The 19,680-nt window shown below is 55.0% G+C and overlaps 2 protein-coding genes across 2 annotated transcripts; one reads left to right on the forward strand and one right to left on the reverse strand.

The window, feature by feature from the left end:
- Nucleotides 1-111: 111 nt before the first annotated feature.
- Nucleotides 112-4,566, forward strand: LOC125159386 (zinc finger protein 467-like). The gene is made up of 3 exons (XM_047847728.1): nt 112-202; nt 340-549; nt 657-4,566. Exons 1-3 carry the CDS (start codon nt 112-114, stop codon nt 1,250-1,252), a joined length of 897 nt encoding a protein of 298 aa, XP_047703684.1. The 3' UTR covers nt 1,253-4,566.
- A 13,081-nt stretch (nt 4,567-17,647) lies between these two features.
- On the reverse strand, nt 17,648-19,327 carry TREX2 (three prime repair exonuclease 2). The gene is made up of 2 exons (XM_047847488.1): nt 19,204-19,327; nt 17,648-18,673 (listed from the first exon to the last, which is right to left on the reverse strand). The coding sequence occupies exon 2, from the start codon at nt 18,637-18,639 to the stop codon at nt 17,929-17,931; it is 711 nt and encodes a 236-aa protein (XP_047703444.1). The 5' UTR covers nt 18,640-18,673; nt 19,204-19,327; the 3' UTR covers nt 17,648-17,928.
- Nucleotides 19,328-19,680: the final 353 nt, after the last annotated feature.

A 19,680-nucleotide genomic window follows, 5' to 3' on the forward strand; every position in this document is an offset into this window, starting at 1 on the left:
ACTGAGCCTTTTGGCAAGAGCGGCCAGCTGAGCAGGGCAGTGCGGCCACCTCGGGTGGGAAGTTCCCCTTTTGTGCCAGACTTTCCTGAGGAGTCCCTGTTGAGGCGTCAGATGGAGGGAGCGCCTCCTGCTGCGTCACATCATTTCCGGTACTTCCAGCTCGTTCCCACCACTTCCCCTCTTGCCCTCCTGTCCGCTGACGGTCATCTTGCCTCTTCCCCCGCGTCCTCGTCTCCCCCATTCATTCCTTCTCGGCTTTGGTGTGAGGGTAAGAACAACAGACCCTAAACAGAGCTCCGGGGAGAGGGTGACACTGTTTGGTGTTCGCTGTCTCTGTAGGTGACGGGATAGAGAACAGGACATTGACTTCAAAGCAGAAGCATTGCCCCCAAGAGCTCCCGAGGACTGACCCTCGGGCCGGTAACGAGAACCAGGTGGCCCGGCCAACAGGGGAGACCGCTAATCGCACAGGGAAACATGCTCGTTCCCCACAGACGGGTTCCGGCAGGGATGACCAGCCCGGGGAGAGAGGTCAAGGCGGCTCCTCCGGTGAGGGAAGAGCGATGAGGCAGAGAAGACAGGACTGCGTGAGGCGGGATTAGGGTCTCAGGCCGCGGGGTGCGCCGGGCGCTGACAAGCGGCACCTGTGTCCGCAGTGTGGGAAATCCTTCAGTCGCAGCTCCAACCTACTCAAGCACCAGTGCACCCACAGCGGCCACAAGCCCTACACGTGCGGCTAGTGTCTCAAGGCCTTCAAGGGAGCGTCCCAGCTCATTCACCGCCAGCGCGTCCACAGCGGGGAGAAGCCGTTCGCGTGCCAAGAGTGCGGGAAGGCGTTCCGGGGACGCTCCGGTCTCAGCCTGCGCCGCCGGGCGCACGGCGGCGGCGAGCGGCCCTACGCGTGCAGCGAGTGCGGGAAGGCCTTCGGAGGCGCTCCCCCCTCTTCAAGCGCCGGGCGACTTGCGGCGAGGGGCGGCCCTGCGGGTGTCCGCACTGCGGGAGGGTGTTCCGGAGCCGCTTGTCCCTCCCGGAGCACCGGCGCGCCCCGGGCGGCCAGCGCGGCCTAGCCTGTGAGGGGGCAGTGTGGTGCGGCGGCCCCCGCGGCAGCCGCGGGGGTGGGAAGCCCTCGGAGAAGAGCGACGGGGGAAAGGCGCCGGCCTGTTTGGGTGCGAGGGCCAGAAAGTCCCGGGACACCGCGAATGCGCGGCCACAGGCAGTACAGCCTGTTCGCCTGGGAGAGGGCCCACTTTAAAGCCTGGGGCCTCCCGCTCCCCTGCCTTTGATCGCTGAGGACACGACTGAAGCACAGAGACCTCAGAACAGATCCATGTTCTGTGCTGGAACTGCCCAGATGCCCCTACCCCACGCGGGTCAGCGCTGCGCTCCAGCAGGGCCCTGTCGTGGGCACAGCCACCTCCGGTGAGGGACGAGCGGTTTCTCTCGTGTTGTGGGACCATCCGCTCCGCTCCAAGACTTCTTGGTGTTTCCAGGTAAAAGCACTAAAAGCACTTTAATCCTTTCAGAGCTCATAAACGGAATTCTACAACTAGACTGTGGCCGGCCCGTGACATCACCTCAAATGCATCAAGAAACCGTCCGAAAACGGCCTTGGGCGAACACATTCGTGGACAGCTCACGCCCAGGTGTCAGGCTGCGGGAAGCGGTGTGTTCTCTCTAAGCCCGAAGCTCCACGGGAGGAAACGGGACACCCTGCCATCATGCTGACTGGTGGCCGGCTCTTTTTCCAGGCCCTCTGTCCCCGTGCCAGAGAGGCGCAGCCTTCTCCTTTGAGAAGCAGCCCCCAGGGCCCATCTTCTCGGAGCCCTGGGGCGGGGCAGGGGAGTCAGGGGACACTCTGGTCCCTCGCAGGAGCAGGCTCCGGGCAAGACCCCGCACGAGCTGGCCTGCTGCTATCCGTCTCCTCCCGCCCGGTGCCCCGGGCTCACCCTACTTACTGCCGTCTGCCTCCCACACCCCAGCAGCACAGACCAGCCTGGCCTCTCTGCCCCTCCTCCCCACCCTCAGTGCCTAAAGCTTCACACTTAGGTGCTCTCCCTCAAGTGGCCACCTCTTGTGGCTGGTGCCGATCAGGAAGAAAACGAGACGGGCTACAAATTTGCACACAGCATGCCCAGTGATGGCTCTCTCATCAGACCTTTCATATGATATTTCTTACAATACTGCACGTTCACTTGCTTTCAGCATTTTTGTATTCAGGAGTAACGTAAGCTAGAGATTTCAGCTATATAAGGAAGGGTGTTGGTGAATCGCTCCTGAAATAAGAATCCCGCCAACCCTGTGAGAAGACCTCAGGCAGGAGAAAGAGACACCCGATGGGTGCAATGGGTGCGGTGGTGAGCCTGGCCCCTCTTCTCCCTCCTCCCCCTGAGCCTCACGGAAACAGGGCGTCCCCTTCAAATGGCACTTTCCTGCAGCCTCCTGCTGGCCAGGGGGTGGCGGCTGCTGGCAGGCTCTGCCCTGTTCTGTCCGCACTGTCCCCAGAGCCGGGTTCAGGAGTTCGGCCCCTGGGTGCTCTCAGCCCAGCGTCCTGGTTGGCTTGCCTCCTCCTTCCAGCCCCCTCCACTGCCGGGACCTCTGGTGGGCAACTGGTAGGTATGCTGAGCACCCCCTATGGGCCTCCGAGGATCGTGTGCGCCTTCCCTGCCACACAGTGAGAGGCTCAAAGCACCCTCAGGACAGTGTGGGGAAGATCTGGAAATACAGGATTTCTTCCGAGCATGCTTCTTGGAGCTCCAGTCACTAGGACGACTCCAGGAGCAAGAGATACAGATAGATAGAAACACATTGACATAGAAGTTTTATATAGCTATATTAGAATGATTTTTAGATACGACTTACGGAAAGTTCTAGAGTTCTTGCAACTTGCTTTTATCTCAGAGCCCCTTTCACAGGGTCTGTGTCCCCTTGTCCTTCGGTTGCCTTCTGCTCTTTGTGTCACATTCATCTTTGTCGGCACCTCAGAAACATGAAGTATTAAGGCCACTGTCTTTGAAGTCCATGGACAGGACGTGTGGAAGCACGTGTTTTTATGAGGCGCAATCTTTGCCAGGGCTGGGGTGGATTCAGGAAGCCAATCCCAGTGCAGAACAAGAGACAGTGGCAGGAGGCATTGGGATGACAACTGCCACGCGGCGGTGGGAACTAGAAAGAGATCAGATCCCGGGGCTCTAATGTCTGTTTCCATCACCGTAGTAAGTGAGCCGTCTCAACTCTGCAGGCCAGTCAGTAACTGGCTTCACTAAAGAAGACTCATAGCCCCCGTGGAATGTCATCCCATGGGTTCTACTGGATGAGCCACCTTGATTTTGTGATTTTCTTTCTAATGTGCTCTGAAATTGGGCTCCCACACAACCGGACGCAAAAGCTCACGCTACTGGAGGACATCCTGCCGGCTTTCCAGTCCCTTCCCCAAGAACTTCCCTGGACATCGGCCCTGTCACGCTTCTCGACTGGTGTGCTTCAGGGACAGCCCCATAAGACACGGTGCCAGCGCACAGTGTGTCTGACATTGAGACCACTCGCCCTGTGAAACTGTGCAGACTTTCCAAGAGCCGTTGAAATGTTGTGGCGGTGCCTCCACGTAACTGGTGAATTGCCTCGACCGCATTCATTTACTTCGGGCGCGAACAAATGAGGGTCTAAGAGTGCTGGCCTTAAAGGAGCCCTCTCGTGCTGTAAAGTAACCAGATGGCAGTTGGGCTAAAGGTCCCAGGAAAAACTCTAAGTGTGGAATCGTGGGGGAAAGCCAAGACACTACGTTGGCATGAAGGGAAGGCAGAAACCCTGGAGGGCGAGACACATGGGCATCAAGAGCTGCCACCCCCGGCCAGTGGGACACCGTGACTCAGATCAGGAAGGACAGAGTGGCGCATCCGTCCCCCGAGAGACCCAGCTGTGTCTTCCTCCCAGTTGCTTCTTCAGGCAACATGGCGGCACGCACACTCACTCGGGTGGGTCCCCCGTCCAGCCCCGTGTGGGCCTGTATAGAAGGTGGCTCCACCTTCACCCTTCCGTGGTTTGCTTCGTGGCCTCCCGCTGTGGGGGGACTCCAGGGTGGACACCTGTCTGTACTATAGGGCCTGCAACCTCTCCATCTCCGTCTTCCCCCAGCCATGTTTGAGGTCCTCGGCCCTTTCCTCTGTCCTTTATCTCTGATGGTCATTGAGCCACCAGATCCCGTCCGCCCTCGATTATGGTTGCCCCAGCTGCGCCTGCCTGCGTGCGGCCATGTTTGAGTTGCAAGGGCGGTCCTGCAGTTGTCACCTGACTGACGGCAGCATCCTTGTCTGGGGCTTTACGTAGGCCCGGGAACATAGATCTCTGCAAAACGGACCGTGTCTACAACCTTGCTCGGATTGTAGCTCGCGAGACTAGCTCTGCTTTGCGAAGTTGGCAGGTGCTCCAAACAAACAGATAGGGAAAGCTGTGTTCCCTGTGACTGTGTGGCTATAATCCCAGACTTGCCCCCAAGGGAGGGAAAAACAGGCCTGGGAAGGGGCCTCTCAGGATTCTGTTGCCATTGTCGCCAAACATCCTTAGCTTCTACATGTTTGCTTTGCTCTCGCTCCCGAGGTTGGTTCTGCTGGTGTTATGGCAGCAGGGGCGCAGCGGGATGCCTATGGCACGGCTGATTCTCCGTGAACGTCTCAGGACGGGCCAGGACCTTCACTCCTTTCCTCAGCCAGAGGAGCACAGCGGGCTTTCAGGTGGGGATGCTACTACGTGTATGTCTTGTCAGGCGGCAGAGACAAGTGCGTCTTGAAGCCACGGCCAGAGCGAGCAGCAGGGGGGCTCTTGAAACGGGAAGGAGAGGTGGAGGGATTTCAGGCAGGGTAGGGGGAAGAAGAGGGGGCACATGGTGTGGTCAGGAACCCCCCAAAAGCAGAGGGATTTTGGTAGGACTGTTGGGGGGCAGATGGTCATGAGAAGCAGAGTGCAGAAAGCCTCGGATGCCAGACGAAGAACTTTCATCTCCACCTGCTTCCTGATGAGGAGCGATTTTTTTTTAACATCAAAGAATTATTCTAACATTGAGGAGGGGACGTTAGTGTATATCATAACCTCTAGATCACGTGACTTTGAAGGCTGGCCACCAAGTATACACACGACAGTCAGCCAGATGCTTCTGATGTTCATTAGGTGTTGACCCGGGACTCTTTGACATGAGCACCTCAAATGACGTTCTCAAGAATTGCCACTTGCTGTGGGCTCACTAGCTCATCCCCTCTCATGCTCCTACTGATGTGTCTATGACTTCACAACACAGGGACCCCCCCCCCCAGGATTTGCAGGTCACCAATTCATCTTTCTTTGACCGCCTCATGTAGAGGTATCATCCTGCGTGGGCCACAAGACCTGTTGAATGCTTGCTGGTGGACATTTGGGTTGTTTCCAGCCCAGGACCATGACAAAGTTGCTATGAGCACTTGAGTGCAGTTTGTGTGTGTGTGTGTGTGTGTGTGTGTGTGTGGATATGTCTTCATTTGTCCCGAGCGTACGGCTAGCAGTGGGGGTAGGTCTTATGGTAACTCTACGTGTAACTTGCTGACAAGCCGCCAGACTAAGTTTTCCTAAACACCTGCCCCGTTTTACATCCCTACCAGCAGCGTCTGCAGGTTCTGGTTATGACACGTCGTCCTTAACGCTTATCTGTCCTCTTCATTCCAGCCATCCTGGGGGGGGAGGGGCGGGGGCAATGAAATGGTATTTAATTGTAGTTTTGATTTTTATTTCTCTCTTGGCTAATGATGTTGAGCATCTTTTCCTGTCCTTCTGAGCCACTCATATATCTTCTTTGGTAAACGGTCTGTTCAAATCTTTTGCCCATTTTTAATTGATTTGTTTGTCTTATCATTTAGTTGTAAGAGTTCTAGATACAAGTCCTTTGTCAGGTATGGTCTACAAATATTTTCTTCCAGACCGGGGCTTTGCCTTTCTATTTTCATAACAGTGAGGGTTTGTTTTGTTTTTGTTTTTGTTTTTGTTTTTGTTTTTTTTGAAGAGAAGTTGGTTTATTTGACGAAGCCCAATGTCTGGATTTTTTAAATTTTATAGTTTGCACAGTTAAGAAGTCTCTACAAAACTCGACTCCGTACGATTTGATCCTGTTTTCTTGTAGAAGTTGTAGGGTTTTTGCTCCTACATTTAGGACTATGATCCATTTTGAGGTAATTTTTGTGTGTAGTGTCAGGTGAATTCACAATTTATTTATTGTTTCTATACAGAGATCCAGTTTCTCCAGCACTGTCTGTTGTAAAGATGATCTTTTCCCCAATTGAGTGGCCTTGACATCTTTTATATTTTTTTATTTTTTTAACATTTCTTTATTATTGAGAGACAGAGAGACACAGAGCGTCAGCAGGGGAGGGGCAGAGAGAGGGGGAGACACAGAATCCGAAGCAGGCTCCAGGCTCTGAGCTGTCAGCACAGAGCCCGATGCGGGGCTGGAACTCACAGACTGTGAGATCGTGACCTGAGCTGAAGTCGGACACTTAACTGACTGAGCCACCACCCAGGCGCCCCAAATTTGACATCTTGCTTGAAAATCAATTGGCTGTGTGAAAGTCTACTTCTGGACTCATTGTGGTGCCCCATCAATTGGCTTGTCTATTTTTATGTTACTTTTTTTTTTTTTTTTTTTTTGGTTACTGTCGCTTTATAAATAGTCTTGAAATTGGGTAATGTGAATCCTCTGATATGGTTCTTTTTCAGACTTGTTTTGTCTATCCTAAGTGTGTCTCACTTCTGCATGAGTTTTAGAATACCTTGTCCATTCCTGTGGGGGAGGGGGGGAGAAGCCTGCTGGGATTTTGATTGGGATTGCATCGAATGTATACATCCTTTTGAGGAGGACAGACATCTGAACACCCTGAGGCCTTCAGTCTGTGAACCTAACATAGCTCCTCATTCAGGGGCCTTCCCTCCTTCCTCTCGACAGCAGCTTGCGATTTCAGTGTCCAAGCCCTGCACACGTGTTAGCATTTCTTGATTCCCACGTTGTTGCAAAGGCCCTATTTGTAAATAAGGTCGCATTCTGAGGTACTGGGGGCTAGGACCCCAACATACCTTTTGGGGGGACATGATCCACCTCATGGCATCACCCAGTATCCATTCCAGCCTTCTTCTCTGGGGATAAGATCCCAATTTTGTTCAGGGCATCAGTAGGCTCAGCCTCAAGTGACAGGTCATGACAATCCTGTATCCAGCTTTCCCCAGCCTCTCTTCCAGCTAAGGGGGGCGGGGGGGGGGGCATGTGATCCACTTGTGACTGGGACTTAAGTGGAAGTCTGCTGGGAAAGTTTCTGGAAAAACTGTTGCTTTCTTGGTATAAGAGGACAGGTGTGGTTATCCTTGCCCTTTCCCCCTTCTGTCCTTGAATGTATATGTGATGGCTGGAGCTTCAGCAGCCATTTTGTGATCATGAGTCAGCACACATTTGTTCCTATGACGCCTTTGTGTAGCCCAGCCCATATTTGATAACAACCTCAGCTATAATATAAAACAGAACTGTGCATCCCACGTTCGTGGTTCTGAGAACCCATTGTTCCAAGATTAAAAAAAAAAAAAAAAACACCTTTCCGGCAAAGACTTCTAACAGGAAAACAAAATCAAATTGAAACAAGGAAGTAAGAATCAAATTAATCTTTTGTCTTTTCTTTCAGTTAAAATATTCCTCGCTTAATATATAACTTACTTTCTCCCATGTTCTGGCTAGTTCAGTGGGAACAAGGTGAAAGGAGGTGGAGAGAGAATGAGTCAGGCAGGCAGAGAAGAGGTGGGGAGAGAAAGAGACAGGAGGAAAGAGAAAAGCAAGGTTGAGGAGGAGAGTAGAGGAGATCTCGGCTGTCTCCTCAGACTATGAGGGTGGGATAAAGAAATGAACAAATGCAGTGTATCGGGAAAGTGCCCACAAGTCCAGGTGACCACTGTGTGTTAAATACAGATTTCCTGTGTGTTGAATACAATCCAGGACTGTAAATGTCCTTTCTCTTCCTTGTGATTTTCTTCATAACATTCTCTGTTCTCCAGCTTACTTTTTTGTAAGAATGCAGTATATAATACACGTAACATCCAAAATATATGTGTTCGTCGACTGTCTATGTTATTGGTGAGGCTTCTGGTCAACAGTCAGCTATTAGAAGTTAAGGTCTGAGGAGTCAAAGTTACACATGGATTTTCAGCTGTGCAGGCGGCCAGCACCCCTAACTCCCATGCTATTCGAGGATCATCTGTAATAGAAAACCTGACTGTGGTGATTAAATCCAAGTTTAATTTTCTTATGTAAGGAATCTGGAGGGTAGCTTGCTCGTTCAGCAGCAGGGCATTGGTGAGGCCCAGTATCTAATTAGCTTCGCTTTGCCTCGTGATCACAAAATAGCTGCTGAAGCTCCAGCCATCACATATACATTCAAGGACAGAAGGGGGAAAGGGCAAGGATAACCACACCTGTCCTCTTATACCAAGAAAGCAACAGTTTTTCCAGAAACTTTCCCAGCAGACTTCCACTTAAGTCCCAGTCACAAGTGGATCACATGCCCCCCCCCCCGCCCCCCTTAGCTGGAAGAGAGGCTGGGGAAAGCTGGATACAGGATTGTCATGACCTGTCACTTGAGGCTGAGCCTACTGATGCCCTGAACAAAATTGGGATCTTATCCTCAGAGAAGAAGGCTGGAATGGATACTGGGTGATGCCATGAGGTGGATCATGTCCCCCCAAAAGGTATGTTGGGGTCCTAGCCCCCAGTACCTCAGAATGTGACCTTATTTACAAATAGGGCCAGACACACTGAATGACTGAAGACCCAGACACGGGGAGAAAATGGCCGCATAAGGATGGAGGTAGAGACTGGAGTGACATGGCCACAAGCCAAAGAATTTCTGGGGCCTCCGGCAGCTGGAAGAGGTGAGGACTGATCCTCCTCTAGAGCCTCTGGAAGGTATGTAGTCCTGCTGACCCCTTCCTCTCTGCCGGTCTTGCCTGAGCGCCCTCCCACGTGGCTGCTGCCGAGGTGGGTGCCATCCTGACCCCAGACCCCGGGACACCAGCCCCACGGCTCTTTCCACTGTGGCCGACGCTGTTCTCGAAACTAGAGGGCACCCGGCTGGCCGCCTCGGTTTCCCAACTCTGCCCCTCTTGGGGATGGCTGCTTGCAGTTCCCTCCGTCACTAACAACCGGTCGTGTGGCGGGCCGTGCACCTCACTTTTCTTCCTGCGAAACTGAGGTTCTTTCACAGACGCAGGTTGTGATAAAGGGGAAGAGAGCCTGCGTACTTTCAGTCAACGGATCGACACTGAGGCCACGGTGAGCAAGAGAACATCCCTGCCCTTGTGGAGCCGGCCTTCTCTCCAGGGACTGGGCTGCTGTGTGCAGGGTGGGGGTGGGCTGGAATACGGCCAGGAGCAGGGGAGAGACAGTGAGAGGTGGTGGAAATGGCGGCTCGGGAGAGTGGACATTGAAGCAGGGACCTGGTTGAGGGGGGTGTCTGGAAAAGCAGTCCGGGCGGAGGGCACAGCCAGTGCAAAGGTCCTGGGGCAGTGCGTTGGCCTCCTGGGGCTGCTGTAACCAGTACCACAAATCGGGTGGCTTAAAACAATAGATATTTAGTCTCTCACAGTCCTCACCTCTTCCACCTGCTGCCGGTCCCCTGCATTCCTTGGCTTGTGGCTACATCATTCTATTCCTTGCCTCCGATGTCACCTGGCCTTCTCTGTGTCTGTGTCCCTCCCCTTCTGTCTCTTATAAGGGCACTTGCCATTGGATTTAGGACCTGGGCATGTAAGTCTGGCTGATCGCATCTCGAGATCATCTCAGATGTAACTGTATCTGCAAAGACCAAATAAGGTCATATTCACAGGGTCCAGGGATTAGGATGCGGGCGGACCTTGAGCATGGCCCCCGTTCGGCCCGCCACGAATGGGAACGTGCGTGTCGTGTTGTTCCGTGTGGCTGGAGCTCAAGGAGCCGGAAGAAAGGATGACGGAGGCCACGCGAAGAGTACGTGCTCAACACGTCATCACCTTCCGGCCACGCTGCGCTGTCGCCGTTTACAGATGAAGGAAGCTGAGGCCAACCTGTTAGGTGACCCTGGCTGGTCACAGAGTTGGGGAACAGGGAGCGGAGGGGCAGGACCCGGCACCCAGGCCCTGCCCCTGCACAGCCCATGCCGGGTCCTTTCTCACCGCCATCCTGGGGCCCAGACCAGAGTAGGCACATGGCGGGGGGCGGGGGGGGGGTCAATGCCTCGTTGCTCTTTGTCGGTGAGCAGGCTCTCCAGGTTCTCAACCTCTCAGGCACCATAGGGCAAGGACGGTGCTCCATGTACCCCAGTTGTCGGGGTCTGAGAATAGGTTTCTAGCCGTCAACGTTTTCTAAAGTGGCCGGAAAGTCTGCGCCCAGCCCTGTACCAGCCGGCCTCCTCCTGCCCTCCTGCCGGGTGGGCCACCAGCCCTTCCCTGCCGCCATCACACCCATCATCCTGTGCCAGCGGCCCCGCACTTCCTGCCTTCTCTTCCCGGCCCGTGTGTCAGGCCCAGGGCAGCCAAACAAGCGCTTCCCCAGACTCCTAGTTTGGCCAGGTTGGTGGAGGTGAGAAGAGGCAGGGAGCCAGTAGGGGAGCTTGCTGGGGAGGGGACAACCCACCTAGGCATTTGAGAGGCCACGCGCCGAGTGTGCGGGCAAGCTGACCCTGTCATCCGGCAGACAGCGGCCCTCGCGAGCGTCCGAGCAGGGCCGTGTGCTGAAGGGCACTCCGGGCCTGCGGTCTACACCGCGGGGCTGCGCCTGGGGCGCCGCCTCGCTCAGCCTGCGCCGCTGGAAAGGCCAGTCAAATGCAAATGTGGCACGAGATTCCCCGTCGGGAGACCTTTCTCTTGTCCCTTCCTCAGAGCACCTGGGTGAGAACCCTAAATAAGCCTCTGGCCAGCCTTTCGGCCCAGGAAGGTTCTTCTTAAGGACCCCTTTGAAATGCAAACCCCAAGGGGAGTAGGCCCCTAGCGCCAGCTGCACTGAGAAAGCTGTCATTGTCCTTAGGATAAAGGGAATGCGAGGGCACAGAAGGCCCCCCCTGACTACCAGGTGAACTGGCCGCCAGGTAGGACGGCGATCTTGAGAAGTGTGCAAGGTTTTGTACACTAATTATACCCCAATAAAGCTGGGATGAAAAATAAAATTTCATTTTAGGGGCGGCTGGGTGGCTCGGTTACGCATCTGACTTCGGCTCAGGTCATGATCTCACAGTCCGTGAGTTTGAGCCCCGTGTAGGACTCTGTGCCGACAGCTCCGAGCCTGGAGCCTGCTTCGGATTCTGTGTGTCCCTCTCGCTCTCTACCCCTCCACCACTCGTGCTCTGTCTCTCAAAAATAATAAACATTAAAAAATTAATGAAAACAATTTTTTTTTCATTTTAAATTAAATTAAAAGAGACAAGCCCGGGGTGGCAGGTAGGAGACAAAAAATAAAGAGCAGGCTCCGAAAGGAAGCAAGGTAACACGTGAGTAAAGAAAACCTCGCTGAGGACGCCAAGGCCCCTCGGCTGCTCCAGCCCAGACCCGGGAAGCAGGCGGTGCCTGGTGAACGTTGCTGGGCTCCCCGGAGAGCGGGAACATCTCAGAAGCCTCCAAACAAAAGGGAGCGGCCACAGCAGAAGCGGATATAGGTGGGCCAGCTCCCCTGGCAACTCTAGAAGCCGGAGGCTGGGGAAGTGGCCTCAGCCAGGTGCACTGCAGCCTGCGAGCCCCACTCCCAGCCGAAGGCACCCACCGGGCAGGGGAAGGGGAGCAAAAATTCGGAAACTGTCCTAGAGGCTGTTATGCCCAGAATTCGTGATCCCCAAAGACCACCAGGGAGCCGAGTCCGATGCAAAAGCAAAAGAGCCTTTATTTGAGCTAGCTCGAGCTCAATCCCCTATGTGCACCGACGCAGCGGTGAGATACCGGGGAGAGAGAGCGAGTTTCAAAAGGACAATTTTATTGGGGCCTAGGGGCGGTTGGTGAGGTAATGGCTGTGGCCTCAGCCGATTGGCTGGGGAAGGCTCGTGGCCTTGGCCGATTGGCTGGGGAAGGGTCGGAGTCCTGTTGCGCAGGTCGCTGGGCGTGTTTTGATCGGGAAGTTTGAATGGGTGAGAGGGAGGTTACTCAAGGGGAGGAGGCGTGGTCAAGGTGAAGGACACAAAACAAGATGGAGTCGCCTGGAGTCGCCCAGCGTAGGTCCGCCCTTTCAGAGGCCTCGGGAAGCAGTGGCGGGCCATCGAACTGGGCAGTGCTCAGTGAGTGACAGAAGGCCCAGGGAACAAAGCCCGGAGAACAGGCATTGAGCTGCTTCGTTCTCTGGGTCATCTTGGCTAGGCTAGGGTACCCACTTTTTGGACAAACGTGACTGTAAACGTCACCGTGAAGGGATTGTTTCCGATGGATGGACACCGAAATCAGTAGACCCCGAGGAAAGCAGATCAGCCTCCATGGCTCTTTCCTGCGTCTCCGGCCTCCAAAATCGTGTGAGCCCGTTTCTTGTACTTATATCCCGCTGGTTCCGTTTCTCAGGAGAATCCTGACGGATACGGTCCTCGAGCCATAAGCACGAACACACAACAACTACACGCATAGAAACTGCAAGGCGGGCAGGCAGATGTCAATAGCATGCCATCATAACAGCATGTTTTCATATAATGGCCTAGAACGGGATCGATGTCATAGTCCAAAACAAGTCAAAACGGAAAGGAGTCAAATAGCACAATTGTCGAACGAGATTCTGGAGGAATATAGAAAAGTGCACATGTCTTAAGGAGACACACGTTCTCACAGTCTGTGCAACGTGTTTTCAAAGTTATTTATACACTTGGCCCCTGTTATGGGTTGAGTGATGTCCCCTCCACGAAAACGACATGTCGGGGTCATAACCGCCAATACCTGTGGAGGGGACCTTATTTGGAGACGGGGTCTGCACAGAGATGATCAAGTTACCGTGCGGTCATTAGCGCAGGCCCCAATCCCGTAGGACTGGGTCCTCACGAAAAGGGGTAGTTTGGACACAGAGACATGCACACGGGGAGAAGGTCACGTGAAGATCAAGGCCGAGATCTGGGCGATGCTTCCACAGGCCGAGCAGCGCCGCAGATGGCTGGGAAGAGCCAGAAACCGGAGGAGAGGCCCGGAGTGGACTCTCCCTCGGAGTCGCCGGAAGGAGCCAACCCGGCCCACGCCCGGACCTCAGACTCCTCGTGAGCCAAGGAGTTTCTCTTGTGTGAGCCACTCAGCGTGTGGTGCTGTTACAGCCGCCCTACGAAACACACACAGCCCCCCAACAACCTTAAGCAACACATCCTCAGACCACTATCCAATACAATTAGAAATACATAGTAAGAGATGGTCACAAAGGCTTGACAACTCAGAAATTAAGCTAAATTCTACTCTGGAAGCATCAACTCAGGGAAAAAAAGCGAAAGGAGAAACATTTGTAACACAAAGCAAAGAGGAATGTTTCATAGCAAACCACAGAGACACAGAAGATCTCATTGGCAGAAAAGTTAGTCTTTGGCCTTAGTTATTCAAGATAGAAGATGAGAAAGATATGCGTCTTCCCCTTAAGAAATTAGAAAAAAACAGAAGAAAAAGTAAACCCAAAGAAAATAGACAGATGGATTTAATAAAGATAGAAGTTGAAGCTAATGAAGCAGAAAACCAGAGGGAGAGAGAGAGAGAGAGACAGGATGATCAAAATCCTGGGGTTTTTTTCTTTGAAAAGCCCAACAAATGAGAAAGGAGAGATTGCTGCAAACACTGAAGAAACAGGAAGAATTATGGCATCGCGCCTGAACGCCTGGCAGAAACTGACTTTATAGACCCTGAAACAACGAAGACGTGCTTGTGATATTTGTAAGCAGAATCTAATGAGATCCACTCATGTAGAATCATAAGCACGCGTGTGTGAATGGGGCGCATCTAAGTATGTGGGGGGGCATCTTGAGGGGTGTGTTTGCACACCCATGTGAGTCGGTGTGTGGGTGTGAATGGGGAGGAACGTGTGGTGGCGGGGTGCATGCGCAGGAGCTGAGGTGCAGAGAGCAGGGTCCCCACGATGTGGCACTGCTCTCAGGGACAGGGATCCGCAATATGAATTTCTTTTCCACACACTCGTGTGCCCCGTATGAATCCCATACAAGGCCAAGCGTTGTTTAGAGAAAACACAAACAGCGGGTAGCTCCCCTGAAGAAACAATGGCAGGAGGGCCGGCCGTGTCCTGTCTCCAGCTTTCTGCTCGAGGCTCGAGGTTCGGCTCATGGTGGCCCACTTCACACTTTGCCCTCATCACCTTGTTTCCTGCACAAAGACAAGCTGAAAATGCTCCTGGCCTTGTTGTTTGGGTTCTCATCCCTCTGCATGGATAATTCCGTTTTCAATTGGCTTGCGTCGTTTCCCCCAGGAATGCTCCTGGTCACAGATACATCCCTATTGGCAGACACTGATGTGGCTTTGAAGCCAGTGACACATCTTGACGACAGGCAGGTGGCTGGCCAGAGTGAGCTGGAGTAGTGGTGTTGTTTCTCTGGGTCTGTCCCCTTTCAAGCTGCGTAATTACTGTGAGTGCCCACCCCCCACAACCTGCTGTGTCTCAAACGCTCGCTGTCACTGTTCAGCGGGGTGCCGTGGTACGGATATGCAGCTGAGGGACACTTGGGTTCTTTCCAGTCTGGGACTGCTGTGAATAAAGCTGCCATGAACCGTCACGTGCAAGTCTCTGTGTGGACACATAAGGTCATCTCTGTCGGGTAAGTAAATACCTAGGAATGGAATCACTGGGGCATTATGGGAGGTGCACGTCTCACATTTTAAGACACGGCCAAACTGTTTTCCAAAGTGCTTGCATCATCTTACATTGCCACCAGTTCTGCCACATCCTCGCCAGCACTTGGGATGGGCGGTTTTATATTTTAGCCATTCTAATAAACACTAAACGTTCAGGAATTTGGGGAGCTGATTGGGAAACACCACCATTATTAGAAATGAAATTATATGAACTCCCCCTCACATTATATTAAAAACAAAGGAGAACCTAAAACCCCATCACGTCTTATTTCGCTGCACTCTACTGTTATGGATGCATTGACATCCATTTGGTAGGGACGTACATTAACAGTACGTTACGGTGAATCTCTTCCCAGCCCCACATTTGATGACGTCGTGTGGGCAACCTAGAATCGGCCTGGTGAACGTATTCACACCATGGCAATCAGCATACACAACAAACCAGGGCTTGGTCCATTATTATTTGTTGATTGTGTAAACTCGAGCCTGTAGTCAGTACATTGTGACTAGCAAAAAAAAAAAAAAAAGAGGAACTACTCTTCCAATAGCAGAAACTATTATCCAATTCAGCTTTGGTGCTCATGTCTCTGTTTCACTTCCTCTTACTCATTGAAATAAATGAAAATAGCAACCGACATTTACATGGGAACCACACTCGTTCACCAGCTGCAATCACGGGTTGGGTGTAGATACAAAAGTTCAGCAAAAGTCAATGAAGGGATTTGGTAAGCACGTTGCAAGATTTGTAAGGGATTTTGCAAAACTGTGGCCATATGTAACTTATAAATAGCATATTGTGCATTTTATTGTATATTTTGCGTGTGTGTAGTATTTTATTATTTGTAAATTGTGTTCACATTCTTCATATCGATAAAACTTATAATGAAGTTATTTATGTATGTACGTGTGTGTGTATACACACACACACACACACACACACACACACATATATATATATAGAGAGAGAGAGAGACAGAGAAACAGATATACCTACGTACACAGATACACGCATTCATGGGTTTACATTTTCTTCCTGGGAAAGCTGCTATCATCCCCTTCTGAGCACATTGCTGCTTTCCAGCAGCAGCACGGCAGCCCTAGCCTGGCTGTGTGATGCACGAGGCATGACGTTCGGCCTGGCCCGCCAAGCATGGGTCTAAGGAGGGTGCCTGAGGCCAGGCCACCAAGAGGTCAGGGGAGCCCAGAGTGCTGAGACAGACACATCTGGGCCCAGAGACCACTCTGGGGCAGCGGCAGTGGCCACTGACCAGGCTGTCACCTGGTCTGTGACAGACCCTGCCCACCCAGGCCTAGACTCGAGCCCCTCCTGACTTGCCCAGCGAGTGAGAAGGGAGCCTCGTGGCATCACCGCCTCTGCGAGTTGGTGGCCTGGAGCCTGGCCAGCTAGATAATGGACACGTGGATCTGCTTGGGCACCAGAGGACCTGAGCGTCCCTGGCTGCCTCGAGCCTGGTGGTGTCCCCTACTCTCAGCTTCTGCCTGGTAAAGGCTCTTGGACTGAGGACCCACTCAGGCCCGGCCTCGGGGCACCCTTCCAGGTGGGTGCCCGCGGGGGCAGGGAGCCAACCAGCCTTCCTCGGGAAGTTCAATGGCACACAGACCACACTCCACAACTAGCCCCCTACAGGTCTTTCCCTTACCACGTACCCTCCCCCACCCCCGCCATTCTGTCCTTGGCCGGGCCAGTGGCACTCCCTGCAATAGAGCCCCAAACCCACTGCTCCTCTCTCCCTCGGTTGCCAACCTCCCAGTCTGAGGCCTGCTTTAGTCCATCCTCCACAAAGCAGCCTGACAGACACTGTGAAAACTTAAACCGGATTTTGCCCCTCTCCTGCCAACAACTGTGCCTCCTCATCGCCCACAGGGTCAGTGCAGACGCCCCGGCCCCGGCAATGGGAATGGGAATGACCCGACGGGGCCACTGCCTGTGTTCTGACGTCACCGTTCTACCTTCCACGTTGCAGTGGCTCTAGTCACTCTGACCTAGTTAGAGTGTCCTGAATGGGCTCAAGGCTTCACTCAAGGGAGTCACGCGGGTGTGGCCGCCCCACCCACCCCACCCCTTCTCACCTGCTCTCCCTGTCTCCCGGACGTCCCGCCCCTGCCTTGCCCCATCGTTTGGTCACACAGGTGGGGCCCCCGAGGCAGGTTAGCTGGCTCCTCAAAGCCCAGCAAAAGCAGCTGCTGAGAACCTGTCCTCCCCACAGGGCAACCTCCTGGCCCTCCTCAGGCCAAGCCACAGGGGCCCAGGACAACCTCCTTCCTAGGTATCGCCCCCACTGCACCGGCCACCCCACCTCTGCTATGCACCCCCCCCTGCTGCAGGCCCTCCTGGAGCTTGACCTGCACATATAAGGCCCCTTCTGCATACGTGTCTGTGTGCGAATGGGGGCGCTTCCCATCTTGTGTGCCCATCTTGTTTCATCCTGCTGTCACCTCACAGGGCAGGGACAGGGGCTCCAGGAGAGGAAGGAGATGCCCAGGGCCCACAGGGGCGAGGACTGGAGCTGGCCTTTGCACCATCTCCCTCCCCAGCACAGACTCGGGACCAAGGCACATGTTCCTGAGGCCCCGTGCACTCATTTCTTGGGCCTCCGGGGTGACAATGCAGGGAGGGGACGATAGGCCAGGCAGCAGCAGACCAGCCAGGGAGGAGGCCCACGGCCCCCACCTGTCAGTCACCCACCGGGTTCTCAGCAAGGAACGGCCACAAGGAGGCGGCCCCAGGGGGCTCTGCTCCAGCCCCTGGCCCAGCTCCCTGCCTGCTCCCTCTGGGCAGGGTGGAGAGGGAAACTGGAGGTTCAACTGCTGAGTACTCGTCCATGTTTATTGAGAGGCCAGGTGAGGGGTGGCCAGCAGGGAGCTCTGGGGCTACAAGGCTGGGCAGGCCCGGGCAGGGAGAAAGCCCGGCAGGTGCGAAGGCCCAGGGACAGCCAGCTCAGAAGATGGGGAGAGGGACAGTGGGACACCGGTCCGCTGCCGGCTCCAGGCCCCAGGGCCCGACTGAATGGTCAGAGCTGGCGCTGCCCATGGTGCTGGGGGCGGGCCTCACGCCCCTGGGCGGTGGCGTCACCGAGCCCCCGGCATTCAGGCTTCAACGCTCGGACGATCGGGTGGCTCGTACATGGGCTCGATGCGGGCCCAGCTCCGGGCCTGCTCATCTGCCCAGCCGAGCAGCTCAGCGGCGCGGTGCAGGAAGACCATGAGCAGGGTATGTACGTCGCCCTCAGCTGAGTGGGCAGCACTCGGCTCGGCGTGGAAGTAGCGGCGGAAGAGGCTGCCCAGGCTGTAACCCTTAAAGCCCTGGGCCCGGGTGCCATGGCTGTGGGCGTGGTCCAGGCCCCGAAGCGCAGGCAGTGTATCCAGGCAGATGGTGTCCGGGGGCAGGTGGGCGCCCAGGCGCCGCAGCTCTGTGCACAGCAGGGGGAAGTCGTAATCGAAGCCATTATGGGCCACGAGGCAGACGGGGCCCTCCTGGCGGCTCAGGAAGGCCTGTAGAGTCCGCACGACGGAGCTGTCAAAGCCGGCCTTCCGGCACCGGGCCAGGCTGTCACTGCTCAAGCCGGTGATCTCGCTGGCCTTAGCGGTGAAAGGACGCTCTGGGCTCATGCACAGCGTGAGTTTGTCCAGGATCCGGGGCAGCACGGGGACACCAGACTCATCTCGGTCTGGGTTCTCCAGGGAGGAGCGGTGCACCGCGAACAGAGATATCTCGGCCACTTCGGGATCTATACTGGGGAGCCCAGTGGCTTCCAGGTCCAGGAAGACGAAAGTCTCGGCCCGGGGCACCTCGGACATGGTGATGTGCTCACAGGGACAGCAAAGCCTAAAGCTGCCAGAGCAAAAGGCATAAAACCTGAAGGCCGAAGTGATGGGGATGCCTGGGCCCAGCCACACACAGCCGACCCCGTGGCCAATGCTCCAACCCCTTTGTCGACGGTGAGGCCTCCTAGGGCCTCGCCACCCTCTCCATTCTGTGCCCCAGTCCCTCCCTGGCCATCATCACCACCACCAGCTAGTCAATGGCAAAAGGCAGGCCTGATGTGCCCGGATCCCGGCCCAGAGGCCTCTGCTGCCTGCCTCCAGGTACAGGAGACACAAAGTGAGCCACGTCCATGTCATCAGGGACCCGGGAGGTGCTAGCCCAGGATGGCATCTTCACTGAGACACCTTAGCGAGGAGCCTCAGGCACAGCACCCTGCGCCTGCAAACCTAGGGTCAGCTGTCGGGAAGCAGGCAGCCAAGCCTCCCTGGTTTGGCCTCCTCTGGCCTTCTCCCTTGCACACAGGTGCCTTCCCCAACCTGGTCACCTGCGTCTGGGCTCCCAGCAGCTGTCCTCACCAACCCTGCTGGCCGGCTTACCTGGGGCGGCTGCTCGCCGGCTTCTTGGGCTGCTGGGCACCTGTCTCCACACAGGCTGCTCCAGGCGGCCTTTAATCAGTGGCCACGGCCCGCCCCCAGCCGCCTGTTGGGCAACGAGGAGGCCTAAGGCCGCAGGACCTGTGCGGCCGGCTTGCCACCCCCTCGCTCACTCACAGCTGCTGAGACATACCCCCCATGTTTACAGATTGGAAAGCAGGCTCCCGGGCCACACGCAAGGCTCCCCACAAGCTGGAAGAACGTGTCATCACAGGCACGAGGAGGAAACTCGAGTCTGAGCAGGGCCAGGACACGGCAGCCGAGCCGAGGCCCCTCCCACCAAGGTGGCAAGCCTTCCCCTCCAGGGCACCGCTCCACCTGGGTCACAGGGGACCCAGCAGCCCCTCATGAGGCTAAAGGGGGCCTAGGAGCAGCAAAGAGGTGCTTGCACAAGCCATGCTCGGCCAGTAGAGGGAAGGG

Source organism: Prionailurus viverrinus, unplaced genomic scaffold (genome assembly GCF_022837055.1).
Source record: "Prionailurus viverrinus isolate Anna unplaced genomic scaffold, UM_Priviv_1.0 scaffold_49, whole genome shotgun sequence".
NCBI classification, from domain to species: domain Eukaryota; kingdom Metazoa; phylum Chordata; class Mammalia; order Carnivora; family Felidae; genus Prionailurus; species Prionailurus viverrinus.